Source organism: Ambystoma mexicanum, chromosome 7q (assembly GCF_040938575.1).
Source record: "Ambystoma mexicanum isolate Mex_15411 chromosome 7q, UKY_AmexF1_1, whole genome shotgun sequence".
In the NCBI taxonomy this organism is placed as follows: Eukaryota; Metazoa; Chordata; class Amphibia; order Caudata; family Ambystomatidae; genus Ambystoma; species Ambystoma mexicanum.
Genome location: NC_090941.1, coordinates 46,455,795 through 46,476,787, shown reverse-complemented (window position 1 = coordinate 46,476,787; position 20,993 = coordinate 46,455,795). Strand labels below are relative to the sequence as shown.

Here is a 20,993-nt window from a genome sequence, read left to right as displayed (position 1 = left end):
GCAAATCACCCCTTCCTAAACTTGGAATATTGTTTACTTTTCAGAAATGTATGCCTTTCTGGCTTCCCATTCAGCTTTCCTATGTTTTTCTTCCTTTCCGTCCACGCATGTCCTATTGGACAAAAAACGCCAAAATCTCCTACCTCTCACAAAACAGCTGATTAGCATATCAAAATATGTTATTTTGGTTTCCACTCAATCTGTTCTTGAAAGCCTGGAAAATAGCGAATCCAGCAGAGCAAACTATTTGTTCCTAGCTCTTACAAGGAAAACACCACAGGCTTCTTTGTACAACATTTTATTGGCATTTTCTGAAAAAAAATAAATGTTCTCCTTTTTGGTTATTTTCTCTCACCCCCCTACAGCAAACTAGGATTCCTGGGTGGTGTTACGACATCCTACATTTGTGAAAAAAGAGGCCAACTTTGGCCGAGATATCTCATGTAACAAAGAAGTTACAAGGGATTGAATGGCGACATACCGAAATCACCAAAAAAAGGCCTTGGCACTGGGGGGAAATACCCATGTCAGTTAAGGGGTTAAGACAGTAAAGCCCCAGGGGAGATATCATTTGTAAGGTAGCTCAGTTAGTTAATTCTCCAAATGCAGATTGTGCACGGGAATATGTAACGCCTGTGTTCAGCACCTGGCTTAATCTTCCGGTGGGATAATTGTCAGAGTGAATGCATTCAGCTTCCGATGCAACACAGCATTTTCCAGGTCAATTGGTTCAGATAAAGTGGTGGAAAACACTATTACTGTCACTTTTCTAACTGGCCAGATTTTCGTGCATTTTCTGGGTGGAGTTCGGGAGCCGAGTGGACACACCAAGACCCCTTGTATTTCCCGCTCCACCAGACAAATGCAGCCCTCCTGCCAGCATGGATTCTCATGTTGGAAATGAGGAAAGGGATTCCTCTGGGATCTGCTTGGAAATGAAACCTGGTAAAAGCGGGCTGAGTCCAGAGGAAGCCATTGTCAATTTCCGGCAGCAATCGCTAATTGCACAAGGTATTTACACTTGTCCAAAGTGGAAAAGCAATGTGATTTCACCTGCCTTCTATGCTAAAATCTTCCATTTTGTGGCGGAAAAGTAAACGTGCGCCAGTGGAAGTGGTTCACTCCATGCAGTTTACTTTGTGCCTTGATGCTTAGGGGTCTTGCGAGATGCTACACATCTAATAAATATATTTAACATGACCCCAGATAAATGCCAATTCGTGATCAGAATGAGTGAGCATGGCATGTCGCTGGCAAGAGGGTGTCCTGTGCTTCTTGAGTGCGTTGGCAAATGCCCTTAATTGCCATCTCGCATTAAGCAGGTGCTTAAACCCATCAGTGTGGATTGCGCAATAATAAGTCGACAGGTATTTCAAATGGCCAATTTCGCTCTTTGGGTGACATTGTCAAAGTGGGGGAATGTTGTCCAGCAGGTGCCACTTTCTCTGCGGAGTGAATTGTGCCCACCCAGAGGAAGAAGTGTGAAAAACCCACAAGAGCACTGTGCCCTGCTCTTTCTGTGTGTGTCTTCCCCACAGGTTGACAGATGCCGACTCAGACATGGCTAAGTCTCAGATGGCAAGCCTTTCTGGGTTGTGTCTGATGGAATTTTATTAGACCAACCGGTGCAAATACCAAGTATGACACAGGGAAACAAGAATCATGACCCTAATGATGGTGATTCCTCTCTCTCGGCTTTAAATTCTGTTCTAAACTCCTTGGTGAAGGTTTTTGACCTTCTAAAAAGAGATGTGCAGACCCACACAGGGATTTTAATGGAAATGACAAAGGACATTGAACAACTTGAATTTTCAGTGGTAGGCCAAAATAATGTAATAAACTGTTCAGTTCTGCCCATGATGGTAAAGATGGAAGATGGCTTTACAAAGTATAGTGGAGACCTAATGGAACTTAAGCACCAAATGACTTCTCTACTGAAGGAGAATAAGGAGATCAAGGATCTGTTATTACAAATGAATGCAAGAAATGTATCGACTTCTTCATTAAACCAAGATCTAGCAATTAAAACAAAAGATTTAGTTTCTGAATTGAATACTTTCGCGGATGACACTCCCTTATCCGAATCAGTAATGGAAGAATTCTGCCGATTGGCACAGATCGCTGAGTCAATGGTGGAACAGCTGGTGGAAGATCGAAGGGAAGTTATCGAGAATCACGAAGAAGAGGCAGAAAACAGCTATATGTGGAAGAAGAGTTTGCAACAAACCTACAAGAGACGGAGAAGAGAAAGGCGGAAGAATCAAAAGCAAAACAATACAGACTCAAAATCACGAGGTCGACAAGTAAAGAAAACAAAAAATGTGAAGAATATTAGATCAAAAAAATCAAAGGTTAATAGCTTCGTCAAGAGGATTTCAGATCCTGAGAAAATCCCCGAGAATCAAAACAGCTCAGACAAAGATGGTAGGAGCATGGGTAATGATTCTCCACAGCAAAAAAGAATTGTCAGGGTAAATAAATCCAAAAAACAACAAAGGAAAAGACCCGAGACTGATAGAATTCCCGAAGCAGAGGGAGACGTACATATGGTAAAGAAATCTATGAGTACTCAAACAGAAGGAAAAATTGCAGACTTGAACAGAAATCAACAACAACACGACTCGATTCGATCAGAGATTACAGGGAAGTTGTTAAAAATAGCTCCTATATTTCTTCAAAAACAGAAAAATGCTTTTAAAGTACCGATGCAGACCCAGATTGGTTTAATAATTGCTCCAATATTCAATCAAACAAAAACAAAGACTGGAGATTTGGTGGCCACCCAAAGTTCTAGGATGGGTCATGCAGAGGACACAATACGTATTCAAACATCTATATCGAATACGGACTATCAAGATCAACCCAAAGAGGTTGGAAGAGAAGAGACTATGAATGTTTTGGTGGGAAACCCATCCTCTGAAACGGCAATTGAAAGAATAACAAATCCCCAAGATGACTCGAATCCATATGCAATCCCGAGACTTTGGTTCACTAATGAGGAAAATCGAAAGTCTGGTATACCACTGAATAGGAGTTCGATTCTATCACTGGTTAAAAAACCTCCAGAACTATATTTATTCTCAACAAAAGACATTGAATATGTTCGTTTCCCTAAACCAGAGTGCATCAGCTTAGTTGAAGTAGGATTTGTTTCTAAATTGGGGGTAAAAGCTTTTTTAAACTTACAAGAAAGATTAAGGGAGCTGGGTTTGGAAGTGTACGAACAATTGCCATTTTATGCAATAGAAACGGCCGAAACTGAGGAATACGAGTTAACTCAGGGAAATGTCTCCTCACTGCATGAGACCCATCGGGGGAAAAAATGAAAATATCAATGAAGGGTTACAAACACCATCTTGGTCAATGCTACCAGAGATAATTATGCAAGTCTGCCAGAAGCTGGGTGTATCGCAGAGGTCTCTTTAATAGTGACAAACTGAGGATCACTAGTTGGAACTCTCGGGGATCCAGTTCATTTAAAAATAATAAAATGAGTGCATTGTTATTTGGGGGGAACGATTTGATCCTGTTACAGGAAACATGGTTAGTAAACACCCCGGAACGCGAAGGCTTTAAACTGCTAGCACAATCAGCTAACTGTAAAGCCAAGGGTAGACCGACGGGAGGTTTGCTGATCGCCTGTACAAAGATTTTATTCAAAGAAATATCAATGTTATCCTGTAAACAGGAAGGAATTTTGGTGGTGAGAGTGGTCACTCCCCTCAAAAGCTTTCCAGCTAAGGAGATAATAATTGTGAATTTGTATTGGAACCCTGTGAGGGAAAAACTCTGAGTTTCTAGAAACAATTGCGGTAACCCTTAGTGATATTAATATAACGTACCCTGGGGCACATATATTGGTTGCAGGAGATTTAAATTCGCAATGTATCAATTCCAAATGCCATACAGGGAAAATGAAAGAAGTAACAAATAACGGGAGAAAGTGGTCGAACTTCTTTGAGGATTGGGACTTAAAATTCCTAAACGGCTCCATAGAAGGTGATGTTCCATCGGTTACAACGTGGGAGAGGGGTTCATCAGAGTCGACATTGGATTATATGCTTTTATCAACAGAGTGTTTTGATACTTGTATACATTTCTCAGTGGAAGATGGTGGAACAAGTGACCATAAGCGATTAGTTGCACATTTAAACTGGTGCAGTGAGGAAATAATAGAGATTTGGGACCAGAGAGTAGAAGTTAATGCACAGAGAAATCGGTTGGTAAAATACAAGAGGGAAGGGGAGCGGTTAAATAAAGCCCTGGATGGACTTTCCAACTGGGGAGATCAAAATATTTTGCATCAGCATTGTGACCCATCACGTTTCCATGAATTTCTGTGGTCAATTGACCCCCCCGTTAAGTACCCAAAAGGGTGTTCAGCGAGTGCACAAACACTTTTTCGATGAAGCAGTTTGGGTAAAAAAACGCGAAACGCAAATACAGTTAAGACTCGCTAAGAAACGGGCTAAAAGCGCACTAGAATTAGAGATAGAATACTTGATGAAGTTCCCAAACCCAAAAGGAAGACAAAACTTCATGAGAGTACGGTTAAACTTGATTAAAACTGGATCAGTACTAACCAAATGGGGAGTCACTGAAGGGGCCCGGAGTCTATGCATGGAATGCTCAGATTTAAGCAAACAAACCCTAGAGCACCTGCTAAGATTCTGTAAAGGCACTTGGGAAATGAGGGTGGAACATTTAGGGAATTCAGTTGGGTCATTGGATAGACTATCTTCCGACTCTTTCTGGGAAAGAATGATTGCGGGCCATGAAACAAAATTGACCCTAAACATCTTAAGGGTTTTGCAATTGACAGGTTTTATATCGTCAGAATACTGTTAATTGATTGTTGAAGTAAGGGGGAAAACTGTTTTATAGGAAAATTACATATTGATGTGATGAATTCAATTTTAATATGCTAATTTTATAAGATTGTGATGAATTAGTTTAAATGTTATCTAGATATAATTTATAATGTGATGTTTGCATGTATATACCTTTTGTTTTTGAATGTGTAAAAAAACCCAAATGTGGTTATATCACAATAAATATAAAAAAAAAAAAAGATGGCAAGCCTGTACCCTAGTTGATGTGACAAAGGATTCCAGACTTCTGAGGCTGATAACATTAGTAGCATTGAGTTACATGCCACCTGGCAGGTATGTGTGATAAAGTTGCAAAGCAGAGCTGTTAGTGGGCTAAAGCGGGAGGCAATGCCTGCCCACCCTCAAAGGGTACGTACAACCAAAAGTAATAGGCCCCTCCCCCCATCATGGCTGTTGGGGCCAGGCTCCAAACCAGGGCAAGAATGCCCTCCAATCATCCATGCTCACGAGTAGGGTACCCCTCGTGCTCCAGGAACCCTGTTGAACAACCTCTGTTTTCCAGGTGATACTAACGTTATTTTAAAACCAGAAGTCTAAAAGGTAATCGCTTAATTGCAGCTGGAAATTAGCTCCTGGCGTGATCAAATGTCTTAACCTAGTGTGACGACATCCCCTTCATTTATAAGCAATATGTGTGTTCTCGTGTTTCCTCATCCACTGAATTACTGTTAGAAACAAAGGCAAGAGTTGTGTCTCTTGTGTAGGCATTAGGAAGGCAGTTGCCAGCCTCTGGCATAATATGCCATGTTCTTCCAATATTGGCTAACTGTTGCCCTCTTATGGCCAGGTAGAACCATCATGGCAGTGACTGGAAAATGCCTTTCCCCTGCAGACAGAAAAGCGGAAATAAGAGGCCAATTCAAGACACAGAACAAATAGAAGTTAAGACAGACTGCAGCTGCCATTGCTGTGTTAGGGAGAATATGTTGAATGTTCAAGCAAGGAGGTATTTATTAAGCAAGCAGTGAGACAAGGGCGAGGCAAAGAAAGGCCAGAAGGGCTCTTTGAATAATGTAACAGGGCAGGCGACCCATGCTCTGCCGTCCTAGTAACATATGAGAGAATCAAATAGATCAGGCTTTGCAGCAAATGATAAACGAGAAAGGAACAGAGTCCAGCTCTGCATTCAGAATAACAAAAGCAAAGAAAGGCTAGGCTCTGAAGCCAGCATGAGATGGAATAAGAGGGACCAGACTCCTCATGAGAGGCTAGCCTCGCAGGGGCGCTAGAGGGGCAGCCCACACAGCGGGTTGCCTCTCTGGCCACCCCCCTGGGTCCACATACACGCCACCTACTAGGGAGCCCCCGGGTCCGACACATCTGGTCGCGGACCTGGGGAGTGCTTGTAAGGAGGTGGGCTTGCGATCGCTCATCCTCCTTGTTTGCTGTACCACCCCGGAGGACAGTCAAAGCAGCAGCATCACACACCTGGTCCCTCTACTCCCATAACAGGGCTTACTCAGAGGTGCAAACAAGATTTCCTCTTTCTTTGAAACCCTCATCTTTCCATTCCAAGAGACACACACGTCTCCATGCCCCACACAAAAAAGTAGCAACTTGCAGTTGGTAGAAAAGGCTTCAACTCCTTTATTTGGCAGGAGTCCACTTACAGGGGATCTGCCTCTTAACGAACTGGCGCACTAGCTGTGGCCCACTGGAAGTAATTGTTATTTCCTCTCTCTTACCATGAGCTCATAGTCAGATGAAAAATCCAGAAATGCAACATACAAAGACATATTCTTTGCTGCTGCATCCTTTAATTTTCTTCTGTTTTCTTTTCTTATTTTCTCTTATTTCATACAGTGATATTTTGTAATTTAATACGTACTGCTATTTTAATTCTAATTTTGTGAAAAGTCGAGTTCTTTGACTAAAACACAATAAATAAATAAATAAAGCAAAGTCCCCAAGATGTCCCCTGTCCCCCCAAGATTTTATGTGTCTCCTATGCCCCTGCATATTATACATAACATGTTAAATGGAGTTTATGTGGTGTGGCAAATCACTACCCAGTGGTCTCACTGCGTCGAGGCTTTTGTGGGTGCTGGTGCATTGTCCCCATCCAGGGTATCCAGACCGTTAAGTCGTTGGTGGAAACGGAAAGGAAATGGGGCAAGTGAAAGTGTTTTGGAGAACGCTTTGTGATAAGGGCTTTGCGTTCTTAGTGTGGCAAGTTTGAATGCATGTTGATCCCACAGTGGTAGTTTGTGGAAATTAATTGGCAACCAGTTTGGTTTTCTAAGATATTACTGTATTTGCCTGATGGCTGTTTCAGAGTATTCAGTGCTTAGTACTAGAAGTAGTGTGTGGCTTTATTATGTGCTCAAGCTTGCCCTTGAAGCATGGAGGATATTAGCCCCTAAAACAGAGGTCTGTAGCCTTTGGCTCTGAATATGTTTTGGGGTATGATTCCCTTGGTGTGGGATCGTGGTAGCGGCAGTAGCATAAATTGCAGAGCCCTTCCCTAAACAAACTCACAGTACAATTGTGGGACAAGTGTAGCAGAACCAAACGTAGACTCATTAAAATGAGAATGTGGTCGAAATGTTAAGGGCAAGCAGAGAGCAGTGGGATAGTTTCATTGTGTCTGTTTGTGTGCCTCGAATAGTTGGCACCATATTGTATGAGTGATTCTAATCAATGAAGGGGAAAGAAATCTCAAGATAAAAGTGAAAACCTAAAATACTGTGGGAGCCTATGTGCCTAGATTTAACTAGAAAAGGTCTAGAGGCCTAACTGCATAACTACTAGTGTGAGCCCTGCACATTCCCGATACCCTGGGCTGAAAGGGAACCTGGATTGTAAGTGAATTGTCAAGAGGTATTCTAGTGCAATAAATGAATACCCGTCATCTGTCATTGTCGCCAGTGGACCTTAGTTAATTGTGAACACATTTAAATCCGGTTCTGTGACCTATTTGATGTGCGTCTGCTTGAACCCTATAGGTTAATTTGACTCTAGAGAATTGTAACATCAACTCTTGGTCCAGAACATGCTTCACCCTCTTATGTACAGTCTCCTAAATTGTGTACCAAGTTTTGCCAATACCAGGACGATTTGGCTATCCAGTGGATCATAAAATAAGGAATTGTTGGCTCAGAATTTCATGTTTGGAATTCCTTTTGCTGGCTGTTTGAGTTCCTCAAACTCTTTTGATGACTGTTTTGATTTGTAGACTGTTTTGCAGTCACAGCACTTGTACTGATTTCCCCTGCAACTGCATCCCCTTTTTCTTCTCTTAGTAGCTCATGACAGTGGTGCTCAGTGTGATTCCTACGTTGCCCATGGATGGGTTTTCTCACCCAGAAAGGAGTAGCTTGGTGGCAGCAACTGTTTTGATTTTGGCCACACCATTCTGAGTCTTTTTACTGCGTTGGTAACCAAATGCCCACGTATGGCAGATGTGTGCTACCAATGCATTTTAAAAATCTTACACCTTGGCCATAAGCAGTGGCCAAAATGTCTGTCCTGCCTTTTCCAGTTCTAGAGAGAGCCTACCAAAGCGGCCTCTGTGTGAATGGTACATGGGTTGAGCCAGATGAGGTTCTCAGACACCTCAATCCACATCTGTCTGGGTGTGCCCAAGTGTGTGGAGGTTGGCTGGCTAATATTGGCAAAATCTTGAGTGGCCCATGATTGTGCATTGGTGATCACTAAGCACGCCCTTGTGTGTGTAATTATGTTAACTATGGAGCCCTGGGCTATGACAGTGATGTGTTGCTGAACTAACCTGTAAGTATCTGGCGATGGGTCTCTTATAACCCTTTTTCTGCCACACTGGCCGTATGCCTGGTCCTCCTGCAGTGCGTCTGACAACGTTCAAGGGAATCTTGACAACAACCCGCCTCCTTGTCTTCCTGCCATTCTCCTGTGCTGGAGCTTCCAGGTCTGCAGCCTCTGTTGGCTGCCTGAAGCCTTCCTATCCTCATATTGCTGGACCTAAGGTGAGAGCCCCCTGCGGCTTGACTGGAACGGAGTGGCTCGATGCTGTTCCTCCAAATCCTCTCTTCCGTCATGGGACACTGAGCCTCACACTTCTCTGCTAAGTCTTTTTCCTCACTGTAGCTGTGCAGAGCTTCTTGTTAGGGTCTACCTGGAGCCTTCTCTCACTACTGCTTCCGAGTCCTGGGTCATCTTGAAGAGGTCCGCCATTGTGCTACATCATGTAGTTCTGGCACAATCTGGGACTCCCAGAACCACTGCTTGGCTTGAGCCAATCCGACATCCTATGAGACCACTGACAACACCCAGAACCGACCAGAGAAACTCTTACTACAACCAGAGAGACGATGCAAAGTCAAATAGGACACAAGCGACACCCATGAGGACAGAAATCAGCATCCCTAGCCAACTCCAGCTAACAACCTCACCCGCTCCATAATTGCTACCAGGTATCATACTTGTATAGAGTATTGTGAATGTTAGCACCTGCCACACTTGAACCAAGCTGTGTACATTGGCATGGGCATTGACCGTATGGAGTTGTGAATGAAGGAAGGTGCTGCCCCTGGACGTAATTGTGAACGTTGGCATGTGCCACGTTTCGAAGGGGCTGGGAGCGACAGCCTGCAAAAACAACTGAATACGATGATGAATGCCAACCACCCGTCACATATGGATGGAGTAGCCCTGGCTAGTCAATGCCGCGCACCGACTGGATTGGGAGTGCTCTCTGGGGCAGATTTGAAGAGACGCACATACGCCTGCCTGTCGCACATACAGACAGGTGTCACGTAGGTGGCCGAGGCCAAACTTGGGTAAGGTTATGAATGTAAATGTGGATGCCATGTGTGAAAGGGACTGTGATTATTGGACGGCCCAGATCAGGACAGAGACGCAGAGATGCTCCCGCACCCCACCTGGAGAGAATACAGAAATTCAGCACCTCACTTCTGGACAGCAATGCCAATTAACCAACCCACTAACAATTTCACCCCTCTGCATACACCTCTCAAACTCTAACCAAACACAACCACAAGCCTACAACACAACAATCCGCACAAACCTCACTACACTGCAACAACAAAACAAAACACACATAGACTTGCACAACAGCACACAGCGATTACTGACCGTAAAACACCCCAAGCCCAGCCAACGGACCCACCGGGCTGAGGCGGCCAACAGCACATCACTGCTCTTTTGCACTTTTCCAGCTTATTCCCACTAACCCAGCCCCCCTCCCCCTTCCTTTTTTCAGAGCCGCCAGAGCGCCAAGGGGACCACTCCGCTGGTGATAGTGCGCGGTACAAATATCCTTTAACATTGACATTAACCTCTGCATTCGCTCTTCTTGGGCCTTCTCTTCAGAAATCATTAGCCTCTGGTTCCTTTCCTGGTCTTCTAACCCACATCTGGTCACTGGTTCTGTTTTTGAGGGTCTCTGTGTGCAATCGTTCTTGTGTACCTTGGCTGCGACCAGATTCTTTAATGTGCTTCTGGCTCCACTCTGCAGCCATGCCTCAACAGGAATCTAGTCGTTGAACCTGGGCCTGCTTATCTTATGGTGGGATAGGCGGCCCCCCAGTTCTCCCAATCTGGATGGTTGCCATAACTTTCACTCGTGATACCTGCATGTAGAAGCTTGTCTTACAGACAAACTTTCCTGAACTTAAAAGTCCCCACCAATACCAGATAAAATGACTTTCCTGTAAAACTCTGTGGGCCTTTTTTTTTTCTTTCATGTGGTGCTGGAGTTGAAGTGCTTACTATATTTGTATTAGCTTTCTGTGATTTAACGTCACTTTGATACATTTGAGCAACTTGTTACATGACTTTATATTTTCATCACATTCTTTCTAGATTTTGCCGGGTTTGTTTGAGATTAACTGCACCTTAGCACTAGGCTGCTCCCCGCCTAAGAAGGAAGCCAGGCCACTCTGTCATGGTACCATTGAGAAGTTGAGAAAAAGTAGTGGACAGCCAGTGTGCATGGGACAGGTTTGGCCTTCTTGAAACCTCTAACTGTGAGATGTTGAAAAGCCGCCTTGGCTTTAGTTGAGTTGGTCTGCCCAGACCAATTCAGAGAGATGGGATGATGAGGGATGTAAGTCTTTGCACGATTGTCTTTGCCAAACGTTTATGATTTAGCAATAATGGTAGTTTGCATGGCCATCATTTATTTAAAGTTTTTATTTTTATTTTTGTTTAATCGTTTTTATTAGATGAGTAAATAAATACAAGAAAAGATTAACACATTTTAAAACAAATTTTAACAATTGGACTCTCTCAGAGTAAAATATCTATAGCAGATGATAAAACAAGTTGAACGAAATAAATTCAATGCGATAATATTACTAAGTAGATATTTAAAGGTTTTTGTCATCTTTTTGAGCACTCTGTTCGTTTTATGCCAAATCTGCATTGTACGCTTGCATGTAAATGTTACCTGTCGGCTGTTGCTGAATATCCAATAGCTGTGTTTGGTATTTGTGATTCTGTTTTAAGTAGGTGATCACTGACCGTTCATTTGTACCTCACCTACCGTTAGGCAAATGTGTTCCATTTTCTTCCCAGCCATTAACTTGCGCTGCTTTCAGTAAAGTTGCATGATGACATTTACAGCGAATTGTCTTTTTCTTACTCCCACAAATGGTTTGGAATTGGGGGTGGCGACTGTTCTCACAAACCTCTTTCCAAACAATTAGCTCGAAGTTGTATGCCTTGAATATCCTTGTCAAGTCCCCTTCAGTCATCTCTAGGTACCTTTTTATTAACACATATTTTCGAAGCAGCTACTCTGAAGAGTTTGTGCTAGTTCCACTTTTTAGTTTGGGCTATTGGGTGTCGCAAGCCGAAACTAGTGCATTAGAGTACACATTAAACAGTCTCCTAAATTCTTGGCGCTGCAACTCTTCACATCTCGGTAACCCATGAATGACCACTGTCGTTATTGTACTTGATGCTTATATTGTACTCATATGTACCTCTGTCTAAATATGAATTGATGAGCTAGTCTGCATGTAACTGGTTTATGCGCCCTCATGCCCGAGGGTTTGTGTGCGCTATAGAAATGGAAAAATAAAATAAATATAGGGCGAAATAGCATATGAGGAGGGACACACCTCTTGTAGGTGCTGTTTGGTTATTTGCCCGCCCACCCATCGTCTGCCCATGGCCATGCTAATCCCTATGGCCATTCCCACCCAGTTCCTGCCCCTTCCCATCCAAAACACCTCCTCCTGGGAACTCTTTGAGTTCACTTTATTCATGCCTTACCATCAAACATTGCACTGGAAGTGCCTGCCAGTGTTTTTTAAAGATGTCTTCCGAGAGTTAATGACTTACTTGGAGTTGAAAACCCGCTACTGATGTGTAATAAAAATGTCTTAGCCATGTCTGTCTTCAGCCACTCGATTTATAAGCACTATGCGTGTTCTTCACTGAAGTCCTGCTAAAAACAAGCGTTGGCAAAGCCAGCAGTTTTTGCTTGTGTATAAGTATTAGGCATTTCCCAGGCACTGCTAGTAGATGGCGAGGTATTTGCACCATTTTGCACCTCGTACAATCAATGCCCAGTTGATACCACAATGGCAGTGACTGTCTAATGCCTTTCCCATGCCTACACACACAAAAGCCCAACCTGTTGGCATTGCAAATGCTTGTTTTCTAGTGAAAGCAGATTCCACTGTTTCGCTCACAACAACCAATATTCTTTAGCAATTCCCAGTGTTTCCCAAGCAGACCATTTTGTTATATAGAGAAACAAAATTGCACCGGGGGCCAGCACTGCTAATGAAATGTTGGAATGTGTGCTAACGGTGTATTTTCGTTTGGGCACGTGTCCCTGGCTTTTATTTGGACTTTGGCTTCTGTTTTTTCAGAGGAAGCCATGCGTCTTCGTGAGGAGTCCATTTTTGTTCATTCAAAGAAGGAGGAATTTGACTATGCAGTATCGCGTGCAAAGGACATTGAGGTAATGGGCGTAGTAGTCATTGTAGATTCAGGATGTTTGATATTGTGTCAAATAGTGTTTGATGTTAAAATGTTATACATGTTTCAGCATGTAATCCGTATGCGTCCCGCAATGGATGTTTCATAGATTGCCATTATCTTCTCAACGTTCCCTACTGATATTCCAAGAGTTATATTCCTCGATCAATTGAACTTTAGTTACTGGCATATAATCTATTGTTCCTTTATGTAATAATTGGTTTGTAATTGCTATAAACTGCTCAGATAGCCTTGGGTTTGCTTCTGGGTGTACAAAATCCTTTAATAAATAAAAGCATTAATGTAGTTACGTGTATTCAACTAGCTAGTTAAATACAAGTATGAATACTTAAATTCCATTCTTTCTGCTAAAGATGGAGCTAAATTCTGTGAAGGCCCAAGTATCCTTGGTAACCAGGCAAAATGAGGCATTGAGTGAACAACTGCAGGGTACAAGAGATTATGTCCAATTGAAGGAAGAGAAGCTGAATCTCCAAATCCAGATGAAACGCCTCAATGAACAGTTGGAGGAAATTAAGGTTGAAAATCAGCGCTTGCGAGACAGTAAGTGACATATTTTCAGTCTTTTCTAAATATATTCCAACCTTCCTGGCACTACTCTGAACATTCCATTTATGAAGATGGGTCTCTTGGCAAAAAGATATACACAGGTTGGTATGTGTTTGCCTTCATTAGATGGTACTCGTTTTCATATGCGTCCATTCAAAGATGGCCGCCAGAGGGTTTTGCGAGGTCTCCCCAGCATAGCCAGGCCCACCTCAGCACCCACCCACCCACCCACCTCCCTATTGGCTGCCTGCACCCTCTTCAGCCGAATAGGCTGCCGGCAGGCACAGCCGGCCCACTTCGAAAAAGGCCCATGAGAACAAGGCAGTCGCCTGTTCTCTGCCTGTTCTTGCCGCATCGGCCGCCCCGCCTGCCAGACCCCCTGACCCTACGCCTGTCCAGCACTAAAGTCGAATTTGCCTATTTGTTTGCAACCATACCCCTCACCCATATCCCAGGCAACGCCCACCATACATAACATGGACCCCGTCCACCCCAACAGGCCTCCATGTTCTGACTCCATTCGCCCAACTCCGTTCCTACCAGCCTTACTCACACAAGAGCGCCTTAACTTCCAATCCCCACCCACTAACACATTCCCCAACCCTAAATCCACTGCCGGAAGCACATCCCACATGCTACCAATGCACATAAACGCCAGACTAGGAGCCTGCACCTCCACAGCTCACACCTATACTCACAAACTCACACCACAGTCACTCCCCACACCCTCCACTACCACTCTCAGTCCTATACCCCAACACCACGCCACTAAACTCCATACCAACACCACCAAACACCACACCGACTCCACCAAACCAAGCACACATGAACCCTCCCAAATCCAACTGGCTTTCATTAACGCAAGATCCCTACAAGCACACGCCACAGAAATACATGACCTAATCTCTGACCTCGAGCTAGACGCTCTTGCCATTACAGAAACTTGGCTGCATGAAGCTTCTGGACTGGCCATATACCAGTCCCTCCCCCCCTGGGTACATCATCCTCCGTCAAGATAGACCAACACACAAAGGCGGAGGTGTGGCCCTAATAGTCAAAGAAACACTGAAGGCTAGACAAATTAAACCCATCACATCCGAGAACTTCGATGCCCTATCAGTAAAAATCTCCTTATCCCCCAATGACACCATGACAATGCACCTTGTGTATCGGCCACCTGGCCCACTCCTGAACTTCCAAGCCGACATTTTACACCTCTTGGGTAACAACCTCAAACCCAACACTAAAGCCATACTCCTAGGAGACATGAACCTCGGATTTAATGACACAAAAGACAAACACAGTAAAACCTTTGCTAAAGCCCTTCTAGACCTACAATTCATCCAGAGAATTGACTCTGCCACTCACACTAAAGGCCGCATACTAGACTGGCTAGTCGACCACAACTGCAGGGTAGACATCAGCTCAAACACGTCACAACCTTGGACTAACCACCATCTCATCCACTTCTACATCCCAACAAAGTCTCCTACTAGTCAAAACCTTCTCATGCCAGCGGCCCTAGCCAGATCAAAAAAATTACTCACCAAAGACAGAATATGTCCACTCCTAGAAGTCTCAGCACTAGCATCACCCACCTCCAATAACCCTGAAGAACTAGTCGAACTTTACGACACCACCATTAAAAAGATCGACACAATTGCCCCACTAGAAACAAAAAAAGCGAGAAAACTCTTCCACGCCAACTCATGGTTCAACCAAGACCTGCGTGACCTAAAAACACTCAAAAGATAAGCACTCAAAAAATGGCAATCCTGTCCCTCCGCCCCACTACGCGACTCATACCTAACTATTGCTAAACAATACAAAAACGCCATAGCCAAAGCTAAAGCTGACACATACAACACTAGAATCGACAATGCCCAATCACATTCAAAAGAACTATTCGCTATCTTCAACGAACTAGTTATACCGCCCGCATCCAAATACCAAACAGTCAAAGACGAGAAATGGTGCAATGACATCCAGAAGGCTATGCTTGACAAAATAGACCTACTCCAAAAGAAAATCAAAGCCAACCTTGACAGTCTACCCAAGTCTCCTCACAAAACGCGGATTGCCCCCAGCCCTAAACACCCTACCCAACACAACAACAATCCTCCACCGCCATTTACCTTCAGAAAGGTAACCGCTCCTGAGGTCCTACGCATCATGGAACACATAAAACCTTCTCTCTGCAAGGGGGACATTTGTCCAGCAAACATAATCAAAGACTGCGCTGAGCCCCTTGCCCAGTTTATCGCCACCTTTATTAACGCCTCATTCGCTACTGGCTCAGTACCCTCCTCCCTCAAGGAAGCCTGGGTTCGCCCACTACTAAAAAAAGCCCACTCTAGACCCAGACTCACCCAACAACTTCAGACCCATTACAACAGTGCCATTCCTGCTGAAAATCCTGGATAAGGCTGCCTATCTACAGATACAAGCCTACCTTGAATCTCACACCATCCTAGGCAAGAGACAGTCCGGTTTTCGCCCCCACACCATGTCAGAGTCAGCACTACTTGACCTAAAGAACCAACTCCTAAAAAATATGGACAAAGGCAAATGTGCCATCCTCCTACTCCTTGACCTGTCGGCTGCGTTCGACCTAGTCGACCATAAAACCTTAAAGACACACCTCACCAATACAGCTCACTTCTCGGATGAAGCTACAACATGGATCTCATCCTTCCTGGAGGGCAGAGCAATGAGGGTCTACTCAGACCAAGCGTCAGCCACCCCCTCCCCCATCAATTGTGGTGTTCCACAAGGGGCCTGCACCTCCCCCACACTATACAACTTAATCACACTCCCGCTATTCAATGACCTAGAAGAATTCGGCATAACGTTCACCAATTATGCCGACGATACTCAAATGCTTCTACCACTAACTGGTGACTACAAGCAAGACCTAAAAGCCCAACAAAACACTTATGCCATCATCCAGGCATGGATGGCAGCCAATGGCCTATGTCTCAATGGAGACAAGACCGAGATCTTACTGGTGGGACCTAAAGAAACCCTCAGCAAACTAGACAGCAAATACAACACTTTCCCAATTGAGAACTCGGTAATCTCTGTCTCCCCTGCTGTAAAAACTCTGGGAGTATACCTAGATTCTACCCTGTCCATGGACAGACATGTCAGTTACATCTCCTCCTCAGCAGCCCTAACAACCAAAATAATCAACGCAGTAAAGCTTTACATGTCCACTACAAACCGCCTCAACATCGCCAGGGCCACCATAGGCGCTAAACTGGACTACTACAACGTCCTCCTACTAGGCACCTCTGCCAAAAACATGAACAGACTTCAGATCGCACAGAACAACGCCCTGAGAGCAGCCCTCAATATTCCAAGGAGGGAACACATCTCCCTAGCAAGACAAAACGCCCACTGGCTCCCAGTTAAAGAGCGCATCCAGTTCAAGACTCTCACCATTACCCACAGATGCATATCCCATTGTGCCCCTAGCTACCTTACCGAACGGATACAACCAGTCCAGTCACTCAGACCCAAAAGGGACCTGTACGCCAACCAACTTGCAATCCCCAACTTCACCAGAGTTAAAGCTGGCGGCTCGAGTTTTGAAGTCCTAGCGCCAAAAGCCTGGAACTCCTTACCGCCTAAACTAAGAGCTGAAACATCCCTCATAGCTTTCAGAAAAGCTCTGAAAACCACCTTATTCAAGTGAATCTCTCCTATAATACTACTGCACGCAACAATATCTGAATATTACAACTGTACCATGCTCACTGTTCCCATGTAACCACGGAACTGTAGCCATGCCTGTAAACTTGTCTCCATTTCTGTTTTGTCGTGATTTTCACCATGCCAAGCAAACCCTCTCGTAACAGCGCCACAATGCCGTAGGGCAGCTGTGCGCTTTAAAAATGCAAATAAATAAAAATAAAATGCTACCAAGGTGACTTTCTAGAGCCGGGAGAGTGGGCATGAATGACATTGGAAATGAGAGCTGCATGTCTATATTCAAGACAAATGGGTCAATAGTACAGAAGTGGCTCAAAGGTATGATTCTAGTATAGTTTCTACTGCACGTTCACTCCCCTTTGCCTTAGTAGCCTCTTTAAACCAGCTTTTTCGAAGGCTATCTGAATCGAATTAAGAATTGTTCCTGCATGTCCTTCCCTGATCATTCACTTTAGGTGAACCACAAGCTTTGAATTGATGTATCTGATTCTCCAGCAATGCATATTCCATAAAGTCATGTGCTTTACAGATATTACCGCAGGGAGCACATTTTTGTATTTTTTTTCTAGTATTTTCTTGTATGATACAGTTTGAATACATTTGCAAAAGGTGTGTGATACTCCACATAACAATGTATCCATTTAAGATAGACGCGATGCAGGTGGACGTCAATTTGCTGCAATAGGACATAATGTCACTTGCAGAACGCACAAGTAGACTGGAGGGGGAGGTGAAGGCCAACACAGCCAATTGCACACCGAACGCCACGGAAATAAACACACTGAAGCAGCAAGTGCGCAATCTAGAGGATCGGGTGGAAGAAGCAGAAGGGTGCGCACGAAGAAACATACGGATTGTGGAGCTCCCGGAAGGGGGGGAGGGACCAGACTCTACCAATTACATTGAAACAATGCTGCTGCAGGAAATTGGAGGCGGTGCGCTCACCCAAGGGTTTGCAGTAGAGAGGGCACAGCGCACTGATGCAGAGGCCACCACCTGGAGCACCCCCAAGACCGATCATTGCCAAAATATTGAACTATAAAGACTGAGGGAAGATCCTGGAGCACTTTAGGAAAGGAGGAACAATACATAGAGCGTCATCGTCTATTACGGCATACCCAGACTACACTTTCCTGGTACAGAGGCGGAACTACACAGCGGTCAAGAGGAGGCTGCGCAAAGCGGGCCACAAATGCATGCTGATGTACCCAGCGAAATTGAAGGTGTTCCATGAAGGCAAAGCACTGTTTTTTGAGACTCCGGAGAACGCAGCGGAATGGTTGGATGCACAGAACTGCCCAGCAGGAGCGGACGACAAGACGGAGAGCAGCACAGATAAGTGAACGTGTGGAGTTTGGGATGGGCAGAGGGGGGAGAAGTTGACTTTGGGACTTGAATATAACAGTGTATGAAGGGGCCCAGGGGAATAAGACAGAGAGATGAGGGAGGATGACAGAGCAGTAAAATGTGTGTTTTAAAAGGGTAGAAGCAACAGCACCGAGAAACGCAGCATCACTCCCTCATAAACAGCTAGTTTAGTTGGTATACTGCTAGATCTGTATCCCCTTGCAGTGCGCCGAGTAGCGGTATTACTGAGAAAGGGCTAGATGCAGGAGAGCCTGAGATCCAGGGATGGAGCTGGGCGACAGTTAGGGTTGGGTGGGAAAGGGAGGGGGGGTGGGAGTTTACAGTTGGGGATGGGTGGGGTGTGGGGGTGGAGTGGGTGTTGGGGAGTTTGGAGGGGTGTTACAAGTTAGAGAGTGAGCTTACACCTATACATTACTGCGTAGGACGAGGGGGGTGAAGGGTGGAACAGGATATGGATAGGATGTGGGATCTTAAGATAATGACATGGAATGTGAGAGGGCTCAATAGTTATTTAAAAAGGAATAAGGTCATGATGTACTTGAAAAGCAGAGTTGACATTGCCTTATTGCAGGAGACCCACCTATCAAAAGAGAAGCAAGAACTGGTGGGGAGGAAGTGGAAAGGGACCACCGTAAAGGGGCGACATATTCAGCGTACGCCAGAGGGGTAATTACGTGCATTGCACCGCATGTCCCCTTTAAACTGTTGCAGTCTACCATAGAGCCAGATGGAAGGATGGTACTAATAAGAGGATTGGTGGAAAATAGGGAGCTGAGCATAGTCAACATGTATACCCCGAACCGGGATGCCACGGGCTACTTCAGGACCTTATACAATAAAATCAGTCCGACCTTGGGGGGTTCCGGGGGGGAGTTATATGGGGAGGAGATTTTAATTGTACATTGGACCCCAAGGTTCAGACATGAAGATGGATAAGCCCGCCCCGGCAGCTAAAGCCCTAAAGACCCTATTGTAAGACCCTATTGATAGACTTTAACCTGGTGGACCTGTGGCGGATGCACCACCCGCAGGACAGGCACTACTCCCACTATTCTGCCCCACATAACTTGTATACGAGGCTAGACTATATATTTGCTGCACCGGAGTTGACGGGGGAACAGGTGCGGTTGGAATACAAAGCAAGGGTCCTCTGACCACTCGCCTTTGGTGGTAACATGGCAATACTCGCCACCCAGGGCACGGATCCCTACATGGAAACTTAGGGCCGAAGCTCTGAAAGATACAATATTTAGGGAGGATATAAGAAGGGAAATAGTGGAATATTTCGCGAAGCTCTGAAAGATACAATATTTAGGGAGGATATAAGAAGGGAAATAGTGGAATATTTCGAACATAACACGAAAAGTGTAGACTCGGCTGCCACAGTATGGTGGTGAGGGGAGCAGCAATATCCAAATCCAAAGGTCTGCAAGGAGGAATAACACACGAGCTGCAGAAAGCGGAAAAGAAAATAGAGGCGATTATGCGAAAGGGTGAGCATTCCCTTGAGGAGGCTGGAATGATAAGACAGTTACAACAGGATTGTGGGGAGCATTGGAGGAGATTATGTAACTTGAGTAATAGAAAATATGTGAAAAGACAAGACGCGGGGGGTGATAAGCTGATGGACAATTACTGGATACCCAACAAGGGGTTAACAGAGGCTTTTTGGACTTTTACCAGCAACTGTACAGGGATGTCGAGGAGGGTGAAGGGGAGAAGGTGGTTGAAACGCTGGCGGATATTGGCCTTCCCAAGTTGGGGACGGCAGAGAGAGAGGCCCTGGAGGTCCCAATTAAAGGGGAAGAACTAGAAGCAGTGATTAAGCTTTTACCTACTAGTAAGGCCCCAGGGGCAGATGGACTCCCTAGCGAGTTCTATAAAACGTACAGGGCGGAGGTAGTCCCCCCCCCACTATTAGCAATGCTAAATGAAGCTTTAGACAAAGGGATACTGCCAGAGTCCCTAAGGGAAGCAATCATCATCCCACTTCTTAAGCCTGAAAAACCAAGCATGGACTGTGGGTCATATCGACCGCTATCCATGCTTAATCTGGATAGCAAGATACTCACGGCAGTATTGGCAAATAGACTAAGACCGGTTATTAACAAACTTATACATCCCGACCAGACTGGGTATGTACCGCAAGAAGTATATCTGATAATATTTGAAGGCTACACCACGTCATAGAACAAACGGAAGAGGACCCGCAGGAGGTTGCTATAATCTCATTGGATGCAGTAAAGGCCATCGACTCTGTCAAGTGGCCTTGGTTGTTCACGGCGTTAAAGGAGTATGGGGTGGGGCCCACGTACTTGAGATGGGCACAGCTGCTATACAGTGAGCCCCTGGGCCGTGTTAGGACGGGAGCGATGGTCTCAGGTCGATGGCATCTTAGTAGGAGTACCAGACAAGGATGCCTGTGGTCCCCAATGCTGTTTATCTTAGCATTAGAACCTCTGGCGATCTACCTGAGGCAACAAGATGGAGAGGTGGGGATCAGCATGAAGGGTGGGC

At 44.9% G+C, this 20,993-nt stretch overlaps 1 protein-coding gene across 3 annotated transcripts in view; it reads left to right on the top strand.

The window, feature by feature from the left end:
• Positions 1 to 20,993, top strand: part of OFD1 (OFD1 centriole and centriolar satellite protein) — a 1,295,367-nt gene that overhangs the window by 522,876 nt on the left and 751,498 nt on the right. For all 3 annotated transcript variants that reach the window (XM_069640569.1, XM_069640570.1, XM_069640572.1), the window contains 2 exons: positions 12,716 to 12,807; positions 13,199 to 13,388. In XM_069640569.1, the coding sequence (XP_069496670.1) occupies positions 12,716 to 12,807; positions 13,199 to 13,388 (282 nt within the window). The remainder of the gene's footprint in view (positions 1 to 12,715; positions 12,808 to 13,198; positions 13,389 to 20,993) is intronic.